This window comes from Choloepus didactylus, chromosome 7, assembly GCF_015220235.1.
Source record: "Choloepus didactylus isolate mChoDid1 chromosome 7, mChoDid1.pri, whole genome shotgun sequence".
NCBI classification, from domain to species: domain Eukaryota; kingdom Metazoa; phylum Chordata; class Mammalia; order Pilosa; family Megalonychidae; genus Choloepus; species Choloepus didactylus.
Genome location: NC_051313.1, coordinates 74,152,039 through 74,171,264, shown reverse-complemented (window position 1 = coordinate 74,171,264; position 19,226 = coordinate 74,152,039). Strand labels below are relative to the sequence as shown.

The 19,226-nt window shown below is 35.1% G+C and overlaps 1 protein-coding gene and 1 pseudogene across 2 annotated transcripts in view; one reads left to right on the top strand and one right to left on the bottom strand.

Annotated features, from left to right (window-relative positions):
* IRAK1BP1 (interleukin 1 receptor associated kinase 1 binding protein 1) overlaps nt 1-19,226 on the top strand; it is a 109,371-nt gene that overhangs the window by 22,954 nt on the left and 67,191 nt on the right. The window contains exons 3-4 of one of the 2 annotated variants that reach the window (XM_037843593.1): nt 18,177-18,307; nt 18,415-18,649. In XM_037843593.1, the coding sequence (XP_037699521.1) occupies nt 18,177-18,307; nt 18,415-18,649 (366 nt within the window). Of the gene's footprint in view, nt 1-18,176; nt 18,308-18,414; nt 18,815-19,226 lie in introns of those variants that run through there. The other variant, XM_037843594.1, reaches the window with a different exon arrangement.
* Nucleotides 5,208-6,098, bottom strand: LOC119539804 (annotated as a pseudogene).

The window sequence follows — 19,226 nt, the reverse complement described above, 5'->3', positions numbered from 1 at the left end:
CTTCATGCACATTAAAAAGAACAAAACTATTTGAAGTACACTCAGTAGTAACATTTAGTTCTTACTACTGCCTTTACTTTTTACTTATCTTTAAAGATTTTATGATCATCGGGATTTTATGAAACGGAGTATATTCTATGTTCTGATTAGGTAGGTTGCTATCAGTTTCTGATTTCAAACATTTTAGGGCATGTGCCTCAAACAAAGAAGAGTGCAATTCAAATAGCATCTTATTTCTCTAGTCAGAGAATCTTTGTCTTTAGAGCTGGAAAATACCTCAGAAAATTACTTGGTCCTATCTTCATATGGAATAGTGTATTATTTTTCTAATCTTGAGGGTTTGACCTTAGGCTCAGATTGCTAAACTCAGGCTTTTCAAGAGTCACATAAGTAAGAATGAGAACGGAAAGTAGAATCCCAGCTGTTACTTCTTGAAATAGTAATTTGCACTACACTCTATTGCCTTGATATTTATTTTAATAGTTTTGTGAGTTCTCCACTTAAAATTTAACTTACTCAAGGAATTTTTAAATCACTCCCACTATCTGCCTCCCCTTGTTTTAAAAGATAAGGATATTGAAGGTTAGGAAGTTTGAAGTGACTTGTTTAAGGATAGGTGAGTAGTTATGTGTGGCAAGGGGTTTGGATTAAAACCCTGGCTTTGTGATTTCTATATTGGTACTCTTTCCACTTCATCACATCATCCTCATGTCATAAAAATCTCAATGTAGAGGGATTTTAAAGGTCTTGGATATAATAAGCATTCAGTAAATGTATATTGAATAGAAAAGTCAGTATAACCACTCATGCAATATTTGCCCTCCCCTTTCTCCCTCATTCACCTTAAACACCTGCCATTTGTCAGGCATTTTCCATATATTATCTTATCTAATCTTTTTTTAACTTTCATTTTTATTATGAAATTTTATACATAGAAAGGTGTGAATATATAAGACCCATTCCATTTTTAGACATTTAATCAATACAAAATTTTCTAACATTAAACTAAAGTTGACTCACTAGTACCTATCCATTATTAATAGTATACCTCACCAAGAAGAAATAAAACAAGTATAAATTTCAAATATATTCTTAAAGTTCGCTATCATATTGATGCCACTTTTCCTTCTCCAGGGCGAAGTAACCTGATTCTTTGGCCATTTCTTATATGATAAACTCATTCTTTAGTGAGCCAGTCTTCTCCTAAAGCATGTAAAACTGAAGTGTCCTACTTGTGATATGGCCAGTCCACACTAGAGAAAGATGCATATCTCGTTTGTTCTGGAATGTTTATTTCTAATAACATACCTTAGACTGAATTAATTCTTTGTGCCTCACATTGTTCCCATCTATTGAACTTACAGTCATAATCAGTAATTACAACTAATAAAACAAAGTGTCTTTTTCACATGCTGCTTTTAAATCACATTCAAATTACATTTCTTCCATCTTGTTAGTGCTGTTTCAAAATGAAGAATGGGATTTTATATTTTTCTTGGTAAACGTCTGTCTTACTAGATTTGATCTATAATTCCACCCTGTTGGGCTCTTTTTGGATCTTGATTTTATCAACAGGTGTTTATACTTAGCTATACCATCTTTATGCCACCTGCAGATTTGATCAGCAGTGTATTAAACTCTATATAAGCAATGAAAATATTGAGTAGCATTAATAAGCTATGCTCTAGTTAACAATGTTGCTATGAAGACCATTTTTCAGTATATCCTAAACTTGTTTAAATGCTTAGATAAAATATAAATACCCTATAGTAACAGTATTTCTCTGGTAATTTTTATCAATTAGGACATGGCACTGAGTATATAATGACTAATTCTTAGTGATCTCTGGTTTACATGCTCAAAAGAGTGGCCACTGGGGAGAAAGAATGTCACAGTGCTTCAGAAAGTAGAGGTTAGGGGAAGGTATAAAGTTGGTGAACCCTATTTTCAAGAATAAAAGCAGACTCAGGTCAGATGGGTTTTCTACTTATCTCAACAAAAAACTTAGAAATTAGAGTCTGAATATATGATGCCAAGAACCTTATAAGATCTTAATGTTAAATTCCCATGTTCTTATTTTTGTTATTCCCTAAATAGCTTATTGGATAACCCTTAAAAGGAGAAAACCCTTTGTACTTTTCTTCAGAGACAGTTGGGAAAAAGAAAGCCAGGGATACTTACGAGGGAAATAAAGAATAGGGTGTGGCAATACCAAAGAGAAAAGAAAGCACTCAAAGACCTTGAAGCCTATGGCAAGAAAAGGGAGCAAAGTGAATCAGATTGGGCCTAAGTGATAATTCCTTCCTTTCTTATAGAAATCTTTTTGTTTTTTCTTTCCTTAGTTCTCACCAACTAATTTTAAAAATAATCTGTTCTGGCATCTTGCCTGGAATGGAAAGGTGTCCATACTACTAGACTGTCGGTTGTCCAATTTTATCCATTTGGCTTTTTTGGGAATTGAAACCACAAGTATTTTCCAAAGGCTTTTGGCCTATTGCTTTATGATAATTGAGAGATTAGCAATAATAATGTAGAAATCTTACTTGCAGGATTTTTTAGTAAGCTGGGATTTTATTTATACAGGACGCAAATTCATTTAAAGCACCTATTTTGGAATTCAGTTTTTTAGTTAGTTCTGAAATTTCTAAACTGAAGGTGATTCTCCTTGACTAATGAGATGTGAAGTATTTATATCATAAACTTGAGTACTGTATTTTTTAATGTAGTATATATGTGTGTATACATTTTACATGTACACATTTGTAATAACAATGGTTTACCTGGTGAAATATTTAATGAGGACTTTGAATATGCTATATAAATTTATACTCAATGTGTTAGATATATTAAAATATTTTTTATACTGCATACCTCCCTTTAAAAATTGTTAAAACATCTATTTCTCAATAAAGTGACTCTGCCTCATTAACTTGGATTTCTATCTAGCTATGTATCAATTACATACCAGATTGCTAAATTATAAAGCAGAAGCCCAGGGCACTGATAGGCTTAGAATAGAAATTCTTGAACTGTTAGGAAAGGCAGAATATGGATATTTCCCACCGAATTCACTTCTTTTGAATAGTTTTCACGCAGATACTCCTAAACTAGTTTTCCCATGGTTTGGGGAGAGGACAAACAACTGTTAGTTCTACTATCAATACTATGTATACTTCTAAAAGTTATATCTGCTGTTTTTTTGTTTTGTTTTGTTTTGTTTTGGTATTTTGTGATCAAATTTATTTTTTGTTTAAATTTCATTTACTTTGTTTCATTGTAGTTTACACAAGAGACTGCCAAGTAAACTAGGTCTTTTACATTCACCGCACATTCCCTCAAATCTCCATAGTTGTTAGAAAAACATTAAAATCCATGTGCCAGGCTCTTGTTCCCATGTGCACCCAAGCTCCCAGTGATGTTACAGATGCCAGTGAGAGTTAAGTTCATTAAAGAGAGGACTAGACTCTTTATTTCACAAAATTAGCAGTACTCCTCCCACCACACACTTTGCAGACAATGATTAAGCTTTGGTGGAACCTATCTTACAACAGTGCCCAGAAAATAAACCTAAGTCTCTATCCTGAGTACACAGAAGACATGTGAGATGTGGGATTTGTGGCTGAGGACAACAGGGCCTCACAGGTATGGTAGGGATCCTAAACACCCTGCCTGAGTCACTGCAATCACTGCAGTAGGGAAGTTGAACATGTGGAAAAACTAGGCACAGAGATGGTTGGGCTGTCAGCAAATCAGATTACTAAATTGATTTGACTACAGGGACTGGCATGTTTTAGGAGGGACAGGAAGTTAAAGATGAGATTTTGTGACCTGAAGGCTTCTACAATATCATTCTACTCAAGCTTCCAGGTGTGACAGGAGAAGAGCTACATTCAGACAGAGAAAGCTGATCAAAAAATCTTACCTAGCTATTGTTGCCTTTTTTTAAGGACTTCTAACCCACCCACACACACACACACACCAAAAAGAAACAGCTTCTTACCAGCAGTCTGTCATTTTCATGCCAATCCAGGGGCTGTTGTTGCCACGGACCTTGTATTGAGAGTGCATCGAAAGGGCAGAGGCACACACACCAGTCCCTCGGCAGGGCCCCCTAACCACAGGCAAACCACAGGCAGGCAAGCCTCTTGCTGGATCTTTCTATTTCAAAGGCAGCATGTCTCCCCCACCCCCTGCCGTCCTTAAAGAGTATTTCAACTTGAAAAGAGCAAAACATCATCACTATATTTTATTGTGTAAGCTGTGAGGAATCTAGACCATTTGCATAGTTTCCAAGCTGCAATTTCAGAAAACAGTCATTTCAGAAACAAGATTCTATGGAAGTGCTAGACATCCACTTTTTCTACACAGGCTACAATACTATTAAGATTAATTTCTTAATTTCTTCTTCTGACAGGCGCCTGAAAATTGTATAGTGTTTATAAATCAGAAACCATCATCTCCATTTTTCTAGGTTTGATGTAGAAAAATACTTGAAATTTAAAATACAAAAACAATAAAAACCAAAATTTTTTAAAAGGATTTTTCCTTCAGGGCAAACAAGTAAAAATTGGCCTGTGACTTTACCCCTCACTAATAGATACTGTCAAATTTGGCTGTAAGCTAATGACCGTCAAGTAATAAATAGTTATAAATACATTCAGAGTTTACATACCAGATTTATTAAGATATCAAAAAATTTAGAATGAATTTTTCTATGGGAGTCTGTTTGCTTATGGGTCTAAAATAAAAATTTGTAAGTCTGATTTAAAGAAAAGATAATAGAAGGCAAAATGTGTGTGTGTGTGTGTGTGTGTGTGTCCACGACTTGACATTTATGAAACATACCAGCTAGTATTATGTTGCAGTCAACTTGTTCATTAATGATATTACTCTGATAATTATTAAAGTCTGTTGCAGGTATATATATTGAAAGTATTTTCTGCTGCATTCTTGCCGATGATAGGTACAGTACTTTGGAGATACTGTACTAATCCCTTCAGTATGTATGTATGTATGTACATATATATATTTACACACAAGTGTGTGTACCTTTATCTGTAGCTCTACATGCATTTTATATACAGCTACAGATATACACACACATACATATATATACACATGATTGGGAACCTCTGCATGTTGTGTACAAAGTTGTAAGCACATGTCTGGGACACGTCAACACTGCAAGACACTGGTCAGATTCTTCTTTACTCATCACTGGCTGTACTTGTTCCCCTCACTTGACCTTGATTACTTAAACAGTTTTATGTTGTCTGACCCTGATCTAGACATCAGCAGCCGATTGCCTCAGACAGAATGCTTCTTATGCATTGTTTCTAGTTCTTTTTGAGTTTCGTCTTCCATCCTTCTAATGTCTTCCATTGTCAGATCAATCTATTTGTCAATCCAACAAAAAAGCTGGTGATGAAAGTTTGTAAATATGCTTTTTTCTTGCTTCTGAATGAAGTTTTCTACTTTGCTTTACAGTCCCCACCACTCAAATTTGATGGTCACCAGCTTACAGGCACACATCTTAGGGCAGTCTGAGTTGTTTGCCAGCTGCTTCTTCCAGTTGGGTCCCAAAGGGCCTCTCTTGGTCTTGACTGATTGGAATAATGCTGAGTCTCCATCAGTTTTGTAGTCTGCTGGTTCAACTTGACTTCAATCTGCAATATCTATGTGGACCATTTTGACGGTTTTCCATGTTTTAGGATCTAAACAGTGTACATTTTCTAATGTTCCCAAGTCTGGTTTGTGCCATGTTTCAATTTTAATGAAGAAATCCTCTTCATATTTTCATTCATTACAATTGTTTGACAGTAGGGTTGTGCATTCCAGGCTTTTTCTTGAAACACCAAGGAACCCTCAGGAGCAATCATCCTCACAAATGCTGGAACTTTGCTCTTTAGGTAATAAATTTTGTGTGTATACTGTCCCTTTTCTCCATCCTTCTCATGAGGTTCATTTTTTAAGACTTCAATTCCTTCTCCACCACCAGTTTCATTCTTACCAGCTTCAGCCACAGAATAAAGCTATCCAACCTGATACTCCTGAACAAAACATGGCAAAACCACCCAGAATTCCTTAATCAGTACCATCTTCCGAACCCCCTCACAGCTGCCACCCTTACTACCACCACTGCTGCCAACGCTACCACTTCTCACCTCTATTGCCTTTTTAAGTCTTGGAAATGAGATAAGAGGATGCAGGACAGAGGAAATCTTGTTTGAACAGCTACTGAGCTGATCTCAACAGACAGCTTTGCTTGCTATTTCTAGAAAAAATCAAGCAATCCTGCATATTAAACCTGATTCTATGGAAGTAGAATTGCCTCAAATAACTTGGGGAAGGGAGCATTAAAAAAGAAAAAACTAGTGTCTTTCTTGCCACCTGCCTAGGAGTTTTCACATACTTCCTTTCATATTCTCTTTTCTTTACCAAAGAAGAATATCAGGGATGCATAAAAAAGATTTAGTCTGGTTTATATGGAAATAGATATAGTTATAAAAATTTTGCTGGAAGCATACCAAAGAAAAGAAACCAGTTTTTGATGAAGACTTCTTTCCTTCTGCTTTTAGATGAATTTCCTTTCCTCTTTTTGAAGATTATACGAATAGGAGTTACCCTGTGTACAGCCTAGTGATATCTCCATTTTGAGGAGACATTTAAAAAAGAGATCACCATCTACAATCTGTTTGACATTCATAGTTAGGTACTGCTTAATGGCAGGTGATCTGTAAGACCATTTCATGAGATTCAAAAGATAATTTTAAAATTGTGTAGGGTACATTTGCTCTTTATTCTTGCCTTTTTAAAATTAGCTGATAGTTTTGAATCTTACTAAGTTGACCTATCCTTTAAGGTATTATCTCTTTACCCCCTTTCCTAAAAGTGTGCTGGGTTCGAGGATCTGCCATCAGTGGCAATGCTTAGAAAAAATAAATACTATATTAGAGGGTAATTTTGGTTAGTGAGGTTTTTAAAAATGCCCCCCCCAGTTGATTCTCCTACCCCTAATATAAAGGTGGTAAACGTCAAAGCTGCGGCCATTGAGGGCTAACACAAAACACTCTTGCCTGTTGCTGCTACAACAGGTATTTATTTGCTGTGATAATAGCAAATTATAAGAGCGAATTTTAAGAAAATGAAAATTTTATGCAAAAATATTAAGAGACACATTTTGTCAGATTATACCTGAAATGTATAGTTAACAATATAAAGTAACAGTAAATACTTGAATTAGGAATTACCTAAGGTGCTATAATACAGAAGCCCAAAACCACAGTGGCTTAAGCAAGATATTAATTTGTTTCTCCTTTAACAGTAAGAGCTGCAAGGGAGATTTGGAAATGTAGTGTTAATGCCCAGCTAAATATTGGGAGGTCTGTCTTTAAAGAATAAAGTGGCGAATGGATGTTGGTTTGTGTATTAGCATTCTCTGCCAACTCAGCCTATTCAAGAATCGGATCTGGAATGTTGGCTTCATTGGCACCATGACACACTAAATCCTAGAGCTACTGGCCATATAGACCCTTGTGCTGGTTTGAATGTTATGTACCCCAGAAAAGTCATGTTCTTTTAACCTAATCCTGTGGGGGCAAACCTGTTGTTGAGTAGGATCTTTTGATTAGGTTGTTTCCAGGGAGATGTGACCCTGCCCATTCAGGGTGTGTCTTAATCCTCTTTACTAGAATCCTTTATGAGAGGATAAAAAGCAGAGACATTTTGGAAAGAGCTCAGAGAAGCTACGATATGTAATCCAGAGTTTACTTCTGGGAGAAGCTAAAACAGAAGCTAAGAGAGAGGAGCTAAGACAGAAGCCCAGAGACTGTTTGAAGAAAGCCACAGAAACCAGAAGCTAAACCCAGAAGAAAACCACCAGACTCCAGTCATGTGCTTTCCCATGTGGCAAGAGGAATCCCAGATGCCATCAGCCTTTCTTCAGAGAAGTTATCATCCTGTTGATGCCTTAACTGGGACATTTTCATGGCCTTAGAACTGCAAACTTGTGAACTAATAAACCCTCACTGTAAAAGCCAATCCATTTCTGGTATAATTGCATTTTGGCAGCTTTAGCAAACCAAAACAATATTTAATGTATTTTTAGATCACCAAGTATTCCTGGCTGGAAGAAGTTTGAAGTAAAATATGTAGTGTGTATAAGATATAATGGTCAGTAGTAGTAAAAACAAAAGATATCTGTGTCACCTTTTAGAATTTATTGAGATTCATGACTTTTTAGCCCAAATTAAAGTAAAAATGCAAGTAAAATTTTTACTTTATTTTTAAGAAATGCCCATCAATCAGCACAATTTTTCTTTATGAACATTCAGCTATTCTGTTACTTCTTATATATGGATTAAAAAATGGAATATGAACAATTTATTAATGCTTATTAGTGGAAAACTTGTTATCTTTAAGATATCTATTAGATTATTAAAAATAAAATTGTTATTAAGTACACTAATAAAGTATAATAAAGACTTGCTTTTATTGACACTTAGAATCTGTTCTGCCCAATCACTTTACTCTGTATGCAGAGGAACCCTCTGAACTCTCAAATTTAGACCCCTTTCTACTTCTTCAGATTATGAAATCTTGCCATGTTTCATTACATATGAGGTTGTGAGTAGAAAAGGAGAGTGGGTAAAATGTGTCCCAAACCCAAACCCTAGAACCAAATAGATCCATGGAGAGAAGCCTCCATATTTCTAGCTCCTCTTTATACTAAAGTCTATTTCAGGAGTTGGTAAGAGATGAAATGTAGTAGCAAAAGAGAAGAGAATTTCTTTTGTGTTTAAGGTATGCAAATGCAGAAAAGTATGGAAAAGTCAGATGATGCCTTTTAAGAAAGGTTCCAGTATTTTCTGTATTTCTTAGTAGAGATCATCTGAAAATTCAAGTTTCAATAAGGAAGGAAATGCAAATTTGCAAGCTACCCCAAAATTTAAAAACCAGCATCCCAGTATGTAGTGGAGGAGCTGATTCTGACCAAGTCATGTTTAGTCCGTGCAGTGTTTTTGAAAATAAAGAGGAAAAAAAAAAAAAAAAAACCTGTAAGACCACTCTTTAAAAAGATAGGCGCAACTTCTGATGCTACTAGTCAAGATAGAATAACAGGGACTGGATTTACCTTCCAAAATATGGAAAAAATATATGAAACAGTTGCTTTCAAGTCAGAAGACATCAGGCAATGAAGCACAGTGATTCCTAAGAAACAGGAAACACATGAGAACAGTACTATGATTGTCCCAGCTCACTGCCTTGAGAGAGTTTCCAGGCAGTGGCACAGGGGAAGGGAACCCAGACAGAGCCTAGCAGACTCCTGGTATTGAGGAAATGGAGCTGACACCCCAGAGAAACTAAGACAGCTAGCCTTTACAGGACAGAGGACCAGAGAAGAGAAAGCTGCACAGAGGGAGATCATCAGAGAGCCACAGAGGGTCCCACTCAGGTAGTAGGCCAAAACAACCTGAGGCTAGAAAAGGAACCAGCCAAAAAAACTAAATGAAACAATGCTCAGGGCTCATACAAAGCTGGAAATAGTGCCTCTTCTCACCTGCCAGACCAAATTTCTGGAGCAGAAGGGTAGAATACACAGAAGGGTCTTGCCTCATTAGTGAATAATTAGCCTTAGGCCAAGCACTAGTCTAGTACAGCCTAACATAACTTCACCCCAAAATTCAGTTTCTAAATCACTTAAGTATGTCCTAGAACAAAGCTTAAAGAATACAGAAATACAAAAATATCTATGAGAAGTCCAGCTCCTGGCCATAACTTCTGTGTGATCTTTTAGGCCTGACTATAGGCAGTTCATTCAGGACTTCATTCCTTTTTACAGCTGAAAATGTTCTATTATATGTATATACCACATTTTATTGATTCATTCATTGGTTGATGGGCACTTGGATTGCTTCTATCTTTTGGCAATTGTGAATAATGCCACTATGAACATTGGTGTGCAAATATCTCTTGGAGCCCCTGCTTTCAGATCTTTTCGGTATATACTTAGAAGTGAGATTGCTAGATCAAATGGTAATTGTATACTTAATTTTCTGAGGAACTGCCAAGCTGTCTTCCACAGTGGCTGCACTATTATACATTCCTACCAACAATGAATAAGTGTTCCTGTTTCTTCCACATCATCTGTTTTTTTAATAGTAGCCATTCTATTGGGTATGAAATGGTATCTCATTATGGTTTTGATTTGCATTTCCTTAATGGCTTATGATTTTGAGCATCTTTTCCTGTGCTATTTGGCCATTTGTATATCTTCTTTGGAGAGATGTCTGTTCAAGTCTCTTGCCCATATTTTAAATGAGTTGTCTTTTTTTGTTGAGTTGTTGGGTTTCTTTATATATTGTTGATATTAAACCCTTACTGGATATGTGGTTTCCAAACATTTTCTCCAATTGAGTAGTTTGTCTTTTTACTATCATGATAAATGCCTTTGATACACAGAAGTTTTTGATTTTGATGAGGTCCCTTTTATCTATTTTTTTCTTTTTTTGTTTGTATATTGGGTATAAAGTCTAAGATACCATTGCCTAACACAAGATCCTGAAGATGATTCCCTACATTTTCTTCTAGGAGTTTTATACTTCTAATTCTTATATTTAGGTCTTTGAACCATTTATGTTGATTTTTGTATATGATGCAAGGTAAGGGTCCACCTTCTTTCTTTTGCTAAGGGACATCCAGTTTCCCCAGAACCATTTGTTGAAGAGACTATTCTTTCCCCATTTAGTGGACTTGTCACCCTTGTCAAAAATCATTTGGCTATAAATGTGAGGGTTGACTTCTGGACTCTCAATTCAATTATATTAGTCCTTGTGCCAATACCATGTTGTTTTGACCACTGTAGCTTTTTTTATTATTATTATTGTAGAATATAACATATATACATAAAAGTGATAGCTTTCCAAGTGCAATTTAACAAATAGCAAATTTCAAGGAATATTACAGGTTACAATTCCACAGTTTCAGTTATTTCCTTATTATGAAATATAACATATACATACAAAAAGGTATTGCTTTCAAAGTACAAAATAACAAGTAGCTATAGAACAAATTTCAAAGGATGCTATGGGTTACAGTCCCATCATTTCAGTTCTTTCATTCTAACTATTCTAATACCCTAGCAACTAAGAAAAAGAAAATTACATAAAGATTCAGTATTCATAATCCTTTGTTAAATTCCATCTTGTCTGTTGCTACCCCTTCCTCTAGTTTAATCACTTTACTGATCTTCAGGGATGTCTAGGCAGTGACCACTCTAACCTGTTCATGTTGAAAAGGGGTGTCAACTTTATGTGCAAAGGGGACACATCTAGTTGATGTTCTTGAAGAGGCTATTGCCTCTGGGTTTGGGGACTTAGCTGACATAGGAGCACTCTGAAGGATTTAAGTTTCTGATGAATGAACTTAGTGCGAAACTTTATTATAGAGTCTCTGATAGGTTTTGGGGACTACTGTTTACTTGGGCTTATCATATTGGACCACCGTACCTTTATAGTAAGTTTTTAAGATCAGGAATTGTGAGTCCTCCAACTTTGTTCCATTGCAAGATGGCTTTGACTATTCAGGGCCTCTTACCCTTCCATATAAATTTGATGGTTGGCTTTTCCATTTCTGCAAAGAAAGTTGTTAGAATTTTTATTGGGATTGTGTTCAATCTGTAAATTGCTTTGGGTAGGATTGACATCTTAACAATATTTAGTCTTCCAGTCCATGAACATGGAATGTTCTTCCATTTATTTAGGTCCTCCTTGATTTCTTTTAGCAGTGTACTATAGTTTTATGTGTACAAGTCTTTTGCATTCTTCGTTAGATTTATTCCTAGATATTTCATTCTTAGTTACTATTTGTTCTAGTTTGCTAATGCTGCAGAATGCAAAACACCAGAGATGGATTGGCTTTTATAAAAAGGGGGTTCATTTGGCTACACAGTTACAGTCTTAAGTCCATAAAGTGTCCAAGGTAACACATCAGTAATCGGGTACCTTCACTGGAGAATGGCCAATGGCATCCGGAAAATCTGTTAGCTGGGAAGGCACGTGGCTGGCATCTGCTCCAAAGTTCTGGTTTCAAAATGGCTTTCTCCCAGGACGTTTCTCTCTAGCAAGCTTGCTTCTCTTCAAAACGTCGCTCACAGCTGCACTGTATTCCTTCTGTTATGTCAGCTCATTTATATGGCTCCACTGATCAACTTAAACCCACCCTGGATGGGTGGAGCAACACCTCCATGGAAATTATCCAGTCAGAGTCATCACCCACAGCTGGGTGGGGCACATTCCATAGAAGCACTCAAAGAATTACAATCTGATCAACCCTAATAACGTCTGCCCATACAAGATTACATCAAAGATAATGGCGTTTGGGGGACATAATGCATTCAAACTGGCATACTATTGTAAATGGAATTTTTTTCCTTGATCCCTTCTTCAGATGGTTCATTGCTAGTATATAGAAACAATACTGATTTAGGGGTATCAGTCTTTTACCTACCACTTGGCTGAAATCATTTATTGGTTCCAGTAGCTTTGTTGTGGATTTTTTAGCATTTTCTGTAGTGGGGATCATTTTCATTTTCTCTTGTTTAATTGGCCCACTCCTGGTACCAAGTTGTATTAGTTAGGGTTCTCTAGAGAAACAGGATCAACAAGAGATATCTATAAATATACGATTTATAAAAGCACTTCATGCAACTGTGGGTATGCACAAGTCCAAATTCCATAGGGCAGGCAGCAAACTGGCAACTCCAATGTAGATGTTCAATGAACTCCTCAGGAGATGAACTGGCCACTTCAACAAACTCCTCAGGAAACGCTTCGCTGGTCAGCTGAAGAAGTAGTGAAGGTCCTCTATCTGTCTCGCTTAAAAGTCTTCAACTGATTGGATTAAATCCAGCCAAGGGCATTCTCTCATTGTGGAAGACACGCCCTTCATTGACATCATCAACCACAGCTGCAGCTAGTCGACTGATGATTTAACAAACCAGCCTTCTGGTTTATTAAGCAGCCACAAACGTTCTTGCAGTAACAGTTAGGCCAGTGCTTGCTTGACCAGATACCTGGGAACCATCACCTGGCCAAGTTGACACATGAACCTAACCATCACACCAGGTATGCAAAATACCAGAGAAAAAACAACTCATAATAAGTAAAATATTAATTCAACCCAACCCAGACTGACACAAATATTAAATTAGTACATTAGGAACATTAAAAGTTATAAATTATAATTGTGTGTGTATAATGTGCTCAAAGGTATTTTGAAAAAGACCCAAATAAAGAAGAAGAAAAAGAAGAAAACTGTCAGACTGCTCTTAAAAAGATAAATGAGACTACTACTTCTGGTTAAGATACAGTAATGGGACCAGATTTACCTTCCTACCTGAAACAACCAAATAATGGGCAAAATATATGAAAATATAGTTTTCAAGACAGTGAACAACAGGCAATGAAGCACAGTGATCCCTGAGAAACAGGAAACAAATGAGGAGATTCATCATCTAATTGTCCCAGCTAACTGCCTTGTGAGAGTTTCCAGGCAGCCACACAGGGAAGAGGAACCTGGACAGAGTCTGCCAGGCTCAACTGATAAAAATTAATTAACATTAAAATTAATTTTTAAATACTCAAAAAGAAAAGAAATACAAGTGAATCAGTGAGATTTGGGACAACTTAAGTGGCCCAATATATATATAATTGTGGTCCCAATGGAGCAGACAATAAGAGAAAAAAAAATTTGAAGAAATAATGGCTAAAACAATTCCAAATTTAATGAGAACTATAAACCAACAGATCCAAGAAGTTCAACTAACCCTAAGCACATGAAATACAAAAACTATATGAATGATTCCTCAAAACCAGTGATAATCTTAAAAATAGCCAGAGGAAAAACCATGTTATGTACAAAGGAACAAAGAACAAAGATGACAACATATTTCTTTACAGAACAGTGCAAGTGAGGAAACAGTGAAGCAACATCTTCACATTACTAAAAGAAAAAAAAACTATCAACCTAGATTTCTTTATTGAGCAAAAATATCTTTAAAAAACAAAAGCCATTTAAAAGCTGAAAGAAGTCATCGTCGGTAGACCTGCACTATAAGAAATGTTTGAAGTTGTTTAGACAGTACGAAAATGATTGCAGAAAGAAATATGAATCTGTGCAAAGGAATGAAGAGCACTGGAAATGGTTACTACATGGTAAATATATTAGCTATTTTCCTTATATAAATTCTGTAAAATATAATTGTTTAAACAAAAATAATGTGTACTATAAACGTGTACTATAAACTCTAAAGCAAATACTAAAACCACAAAAAAGTAACAGCTAATAAGCCAATAAAGGATATAAAATGGAATAATAAAAAAAGACTCAATCCAAAAGAAGGCAGAAAATGAGAAACGGGGAACAAGGAAAAGATGAGACAAATAGAAAATAAATTGCAAGATGCTAGCTTTAAACTTAACCATATCAATAATCATTTTAAATGTAAATGCTCTAAATACTCCCATTAAGAGACATATATGTTCAGATTGTATTAAAAAGCAAGCCCCCACCTTCATGCTGCCTGTGAGAAACATACCTTAAATATGAAGAGACAAATTGATTAAAAGTAATCAGATGGAAAACTAACATGAATCAAAAGGAAGATGGAGTAGCTATAATGATATCAGACAAAATAGATTTCATAGTAAAGAATATTAGCACAGGTAAAGAAGATCATAATGAAAAAGGGGTCAGTGAATCAAGAGGACATATCAATCCTGAACATTTCTGCATCTAATATGAACTTCAAAATACTTAAAGCAAAAATGAAAAACTGCAAAGAGAAATGTTTATGTCTGCAGTTTTAGTTGAAGATTTCAAAAACCCTTTCTCAACAATTGGTAAAACAGGCAGAGGGAAAATATAAATGATTTGAACAAGACTAGCAAACAATTTGATCTGACTGACATTTATAGAAAACTCAGTCCAACAGCAGCAGACTATCCATTCCTTTCAGGTGCACATGGTACATTTTCCAAGACAGTATATTCTCAGCCATTTAAAAACTCAATAAATTTAAAAGTGTTCAAGTTATACAAAGTTATGTTCTCTGACCACAATGGAATTAAATTAGAAACTAGTAACAGATTTCAAGAAAATCCCCAAATATTTGGAAATTAAATAACATACTTCTCAATAATCCACGGATCATAGAAGAAATCAAGAGGAAACTTAGAAAATGTAGACATTTAAGGAAGATAAAATACTAATTTTAAACAAACTCTTCCACAAAACTGAAAAAGGATGGAGTATTTACCAACCCATTCCATGGGAACAGCAGATAAAACCATTAAAGAAAACTACAGACCAATATTCATCATGAACATATCTGCAAAAATTCTAAACAAAATTTTAGCAAATTGGGTCCAACAATACATAAAAGGATAAATAATTATGATTAAGTGTGGCTTACCCCAGGAATGAAAGATTGGTTTAACATTCAAAAATTGGCCAGTGTAAGTAACCATATTAACAAACTAAAAAGACAAACCGCATGATCATTTCAATAATTGAGGCAGAAAAAACAAAATCCAGCATTCATTCATTAGAAAAACTCAGCAAACTAGGAACAGAAGGGAACTTCTTCCACCTGACAAAGGTTATCCATGAAATACTTACAGTTAACATCATACTTAATGGTAAAATATGGAATCCTTTGTGCCTAAGATCAGGAACAAGACAAAGACATCCACTCTCACCGCTTCTACTCAGTTTTGTCATTGTGGTTCTAGCTAGTGCGGCCAGACCAGAAAAATAAATAAAGGCATCCAGATTGGAAAGGACGAAGTAAAACTGTCTTTATTCACGGATGGCATGGCTGGCTACACTGGGTTGAATAGTGACCCCCCAAAATTCATATCCACCATAACCTCAGAATGTGGCCTTATTAGTATAGCAAGGTTGCAGGATACAAGATCAGTATTCTAAAATCAATTGTATTTCTGTATACTAGCAATGAACATTTGGGAATTAGAAATAGAAAAACAATTCCTTTTACAGTAGTACCAAAAATAGTAAATAACTAAGTATAAATCTAATAAAAGAAGTGAATGACCTGTACATTGAAAACTACAAAACATTGCTGAAATTAAAGAGCTAAATAAATGGAGAAACATAACCTTCATGTTGTAGAAGACTCAATCTCAGTAAGATGTCATTTCTTCCTAGTTCATCTAAAATTCAATGCATTGCCAATCAAAATCCTAGCCATCTTTTTTGTTGTTGTTGAAAGTGACAGTGATTTATACATATGAAAATGTAAAGTATCTAGACTAACCAAACAACTTGGGAAGAGAAGAGCTATATTCATAATAGCCCCAAACTAGAAGCAACCCTAATGTTTTTCAATCTGTAGTAATCCACTTTATGGACTACAAATCAGTAATAAAAAGAAAAAAAAACTATTATGCAACAAAATGGGTGTATTTCAATGCATTATGCTAAGTGAAAGAAGCCAGTCTGAAAAGGCTACATACTGTATGATTCCATTTATATGACATTCTAGAAAAGTCAAATGTTTAAGGATGGTGAACAGATCAATGGTTTCCCTGGTTTGGGAGCTGGGAGAGGATTCAACTATAAAGGGGCTGCTTCAGGGAACTTTGGAGGGTGATGGAATAATTCTACATATTTGTCACAGTGGTTGCACAACTCCGTGCATCTATCAAAACTCATAGAACTTGACACCAAAAAGAATATGGAGTATGTGTAGTGTATTGAAAGTAAAAAATAAACTGAAATTGCCAGAGGTAGTCATCATTGAAGCTGGATAATGGTTGTCTGGTTCCTTATACTGTTAACTCTACTTTTATGAATCTTTGAATATTCCATAATGTTTACAAAGCTAAAAAATGGACTATGATGGAAAAGAGTTCTAGAAAAGGATCATAGAAATCCTAATGTTGCATGCCCATGGTTAAAGGGCAGGATGATGAAGTGGGAGCCAGTAGAAAACAGAAAAGATTGGTTAAAGGAATACCATGAAAATAACATCCTGGGAGCCAAAAGAGAGGAATTTGGCAAGTGAGAGAGGGTGGACAGGAATCAAGTGTTGGCAGTATTACAGAACAAATGTTAAGAATCATGAGACAGGATAAGAAGATCATTGGTAACTCCACAAACTTTCTTGGAATATAAACTATAAAAACTGATATGAGATTAAGGAAGGACTTATGGTAATGAAATGGAAGCAGGGTAGATAGACTGCTCTTTAATTATTCCTTGAAAGGAAACTAATGGAATAATAATTAGAAAGTAGATGCTGATTCAACCAAAAGAGAAAGCAGCATGCTTTGGGGTGTCCCATTATTTTGCAATTTGAGGTGTGATGTATTGAATCCTTGTTCCCTTGCCTGTTGCTCTGACTGATACTCGGTGTTGAAACCGATAGAACACTAATCTGACACTGGATAACATTTATGCTTAAAGGCGGGTGTTGCCAACTGTTCTGCATTGTATAAAATGGCTCAGGAGGCCACCTCATGCCTTTTCTCCAATACCTATACTTTTTTTGTTTTATATATTGAACTTTTGGTGTAAGGTTTTCTTTTCAGAAAGGGTTTAGTTTGCTTCCATAAAATGTTTGAAGACTACGGTTTTAAATTATTGTTGAATATAAGGACTACTTCAACATACTAAAGGCAGAGGAGATAGTGAAATAGACCTGCTTCAGCAAATATATCAGAATAACAACTGGAAGAAGACACATACCTCAAAGACAACAGTGAAGTGTATTATGACATTACTGCTAATAAGGAAGCTAATGACAGAGATTAGGCAAAAGAGTTGTGAAAAATTAATCGTAGTTAGAATTTGGCCACAGAATAAAGTGAAGAGAAAATCCTCACCTCTCTTTCATAAAAATCCCTGACTAGTTTAAGGTGAATTTTTAAATAACCACGTCAATATTAGATAAGTTTCAAGTTCATAAGCAAAAATCCTGAACTTAATAAAATTTTAATTTGATTTGAATTTTGAGTATCAGATAGGCTTATCTATTACATATTATAAAATGACCTCAGTGTAATCTGGCTTGACTTTTTAAACTCACATTTAGAGAAAATTTTTGAAACAGTACATTAACATGAAAATAATTTCAAGTGTCATTTCATTTACAGGTCTGCATTATATTTACCGAATTTGGAAAAATGCAAAATATTTGTAACTTTCTTGTTGAAAAACTAGATAGTTCTGTTGTCATCAGTCCACCCCAGTTCTATCATACACCAGGTTCTGCTGAGAATCTTCAGTAAGTTAAACACATCTTTAACTAAATTATCAATTCTGTAAATAAAACTGTTCAGTGCTGTGGCTCATTAATTTTCATATTAACAATCTCTGCATTTAATTCCTAAGACGGCAAGCCTGTCTTGTTGCTGTTGAGAATGCATGGCGTAAAGCTCAAGAAGTCTGTAACCTTGTTGGCCAAACCCTAGGAAAACCTTTATTAATCAAAGAAGAAGAAACAAAAGAATGGGAGGGCCAAATAGAAGATCACCAGTCATCAAGACTCTCAAGTTCATTAACTGTACAACAGAAAATCAGAAGTGCAACAATACATGCTGCTTCAAAAGTATTTATAACTTTTGAGGTAAAGGGGAAAGAAAGGAAAAAAAAGCATCTCTGAAATTCTATCCAAAATATTGTCTTTGTATCTTTTTGTTCATTTTTATACTTTTTATAATGTTTGCTTTTGTCCTGAATATATATATTTCAATATATATATTGTTTGTCATATAAATTGTTTCTTCCAAAAATCTGTCAATTTGTGAATATAGTCTCATAGGATACTTATGTTCACTTTCTGTTTCGAGTTTCAAAACCTTATTCTGGGAACTTTTTTAGTTTGGGAAATAAATATATGTTTACATTTGATACTGACAATTCATACAAGTGATGTGTAAGTAATCTTTATATTTCTACTATAGGAAGAAATTTTGACACTATTTTATTATCTTGATTCCTAACAAAGACTTTTAATCTAACATTTTCTCAGCCATGATTTTCTATAAAACCAAGTGTTACATAAAACTAGGCTTTGACAAATTAGTTAAATTTTAAAAATTGTAAGGCAAAATTTTTACATATGAAAGGAAATTATTATATCTCATCAAAACTAGTCATTTTCTATAACTCCTGATGAGATTTTAATTTTAAGTGCATCCTGT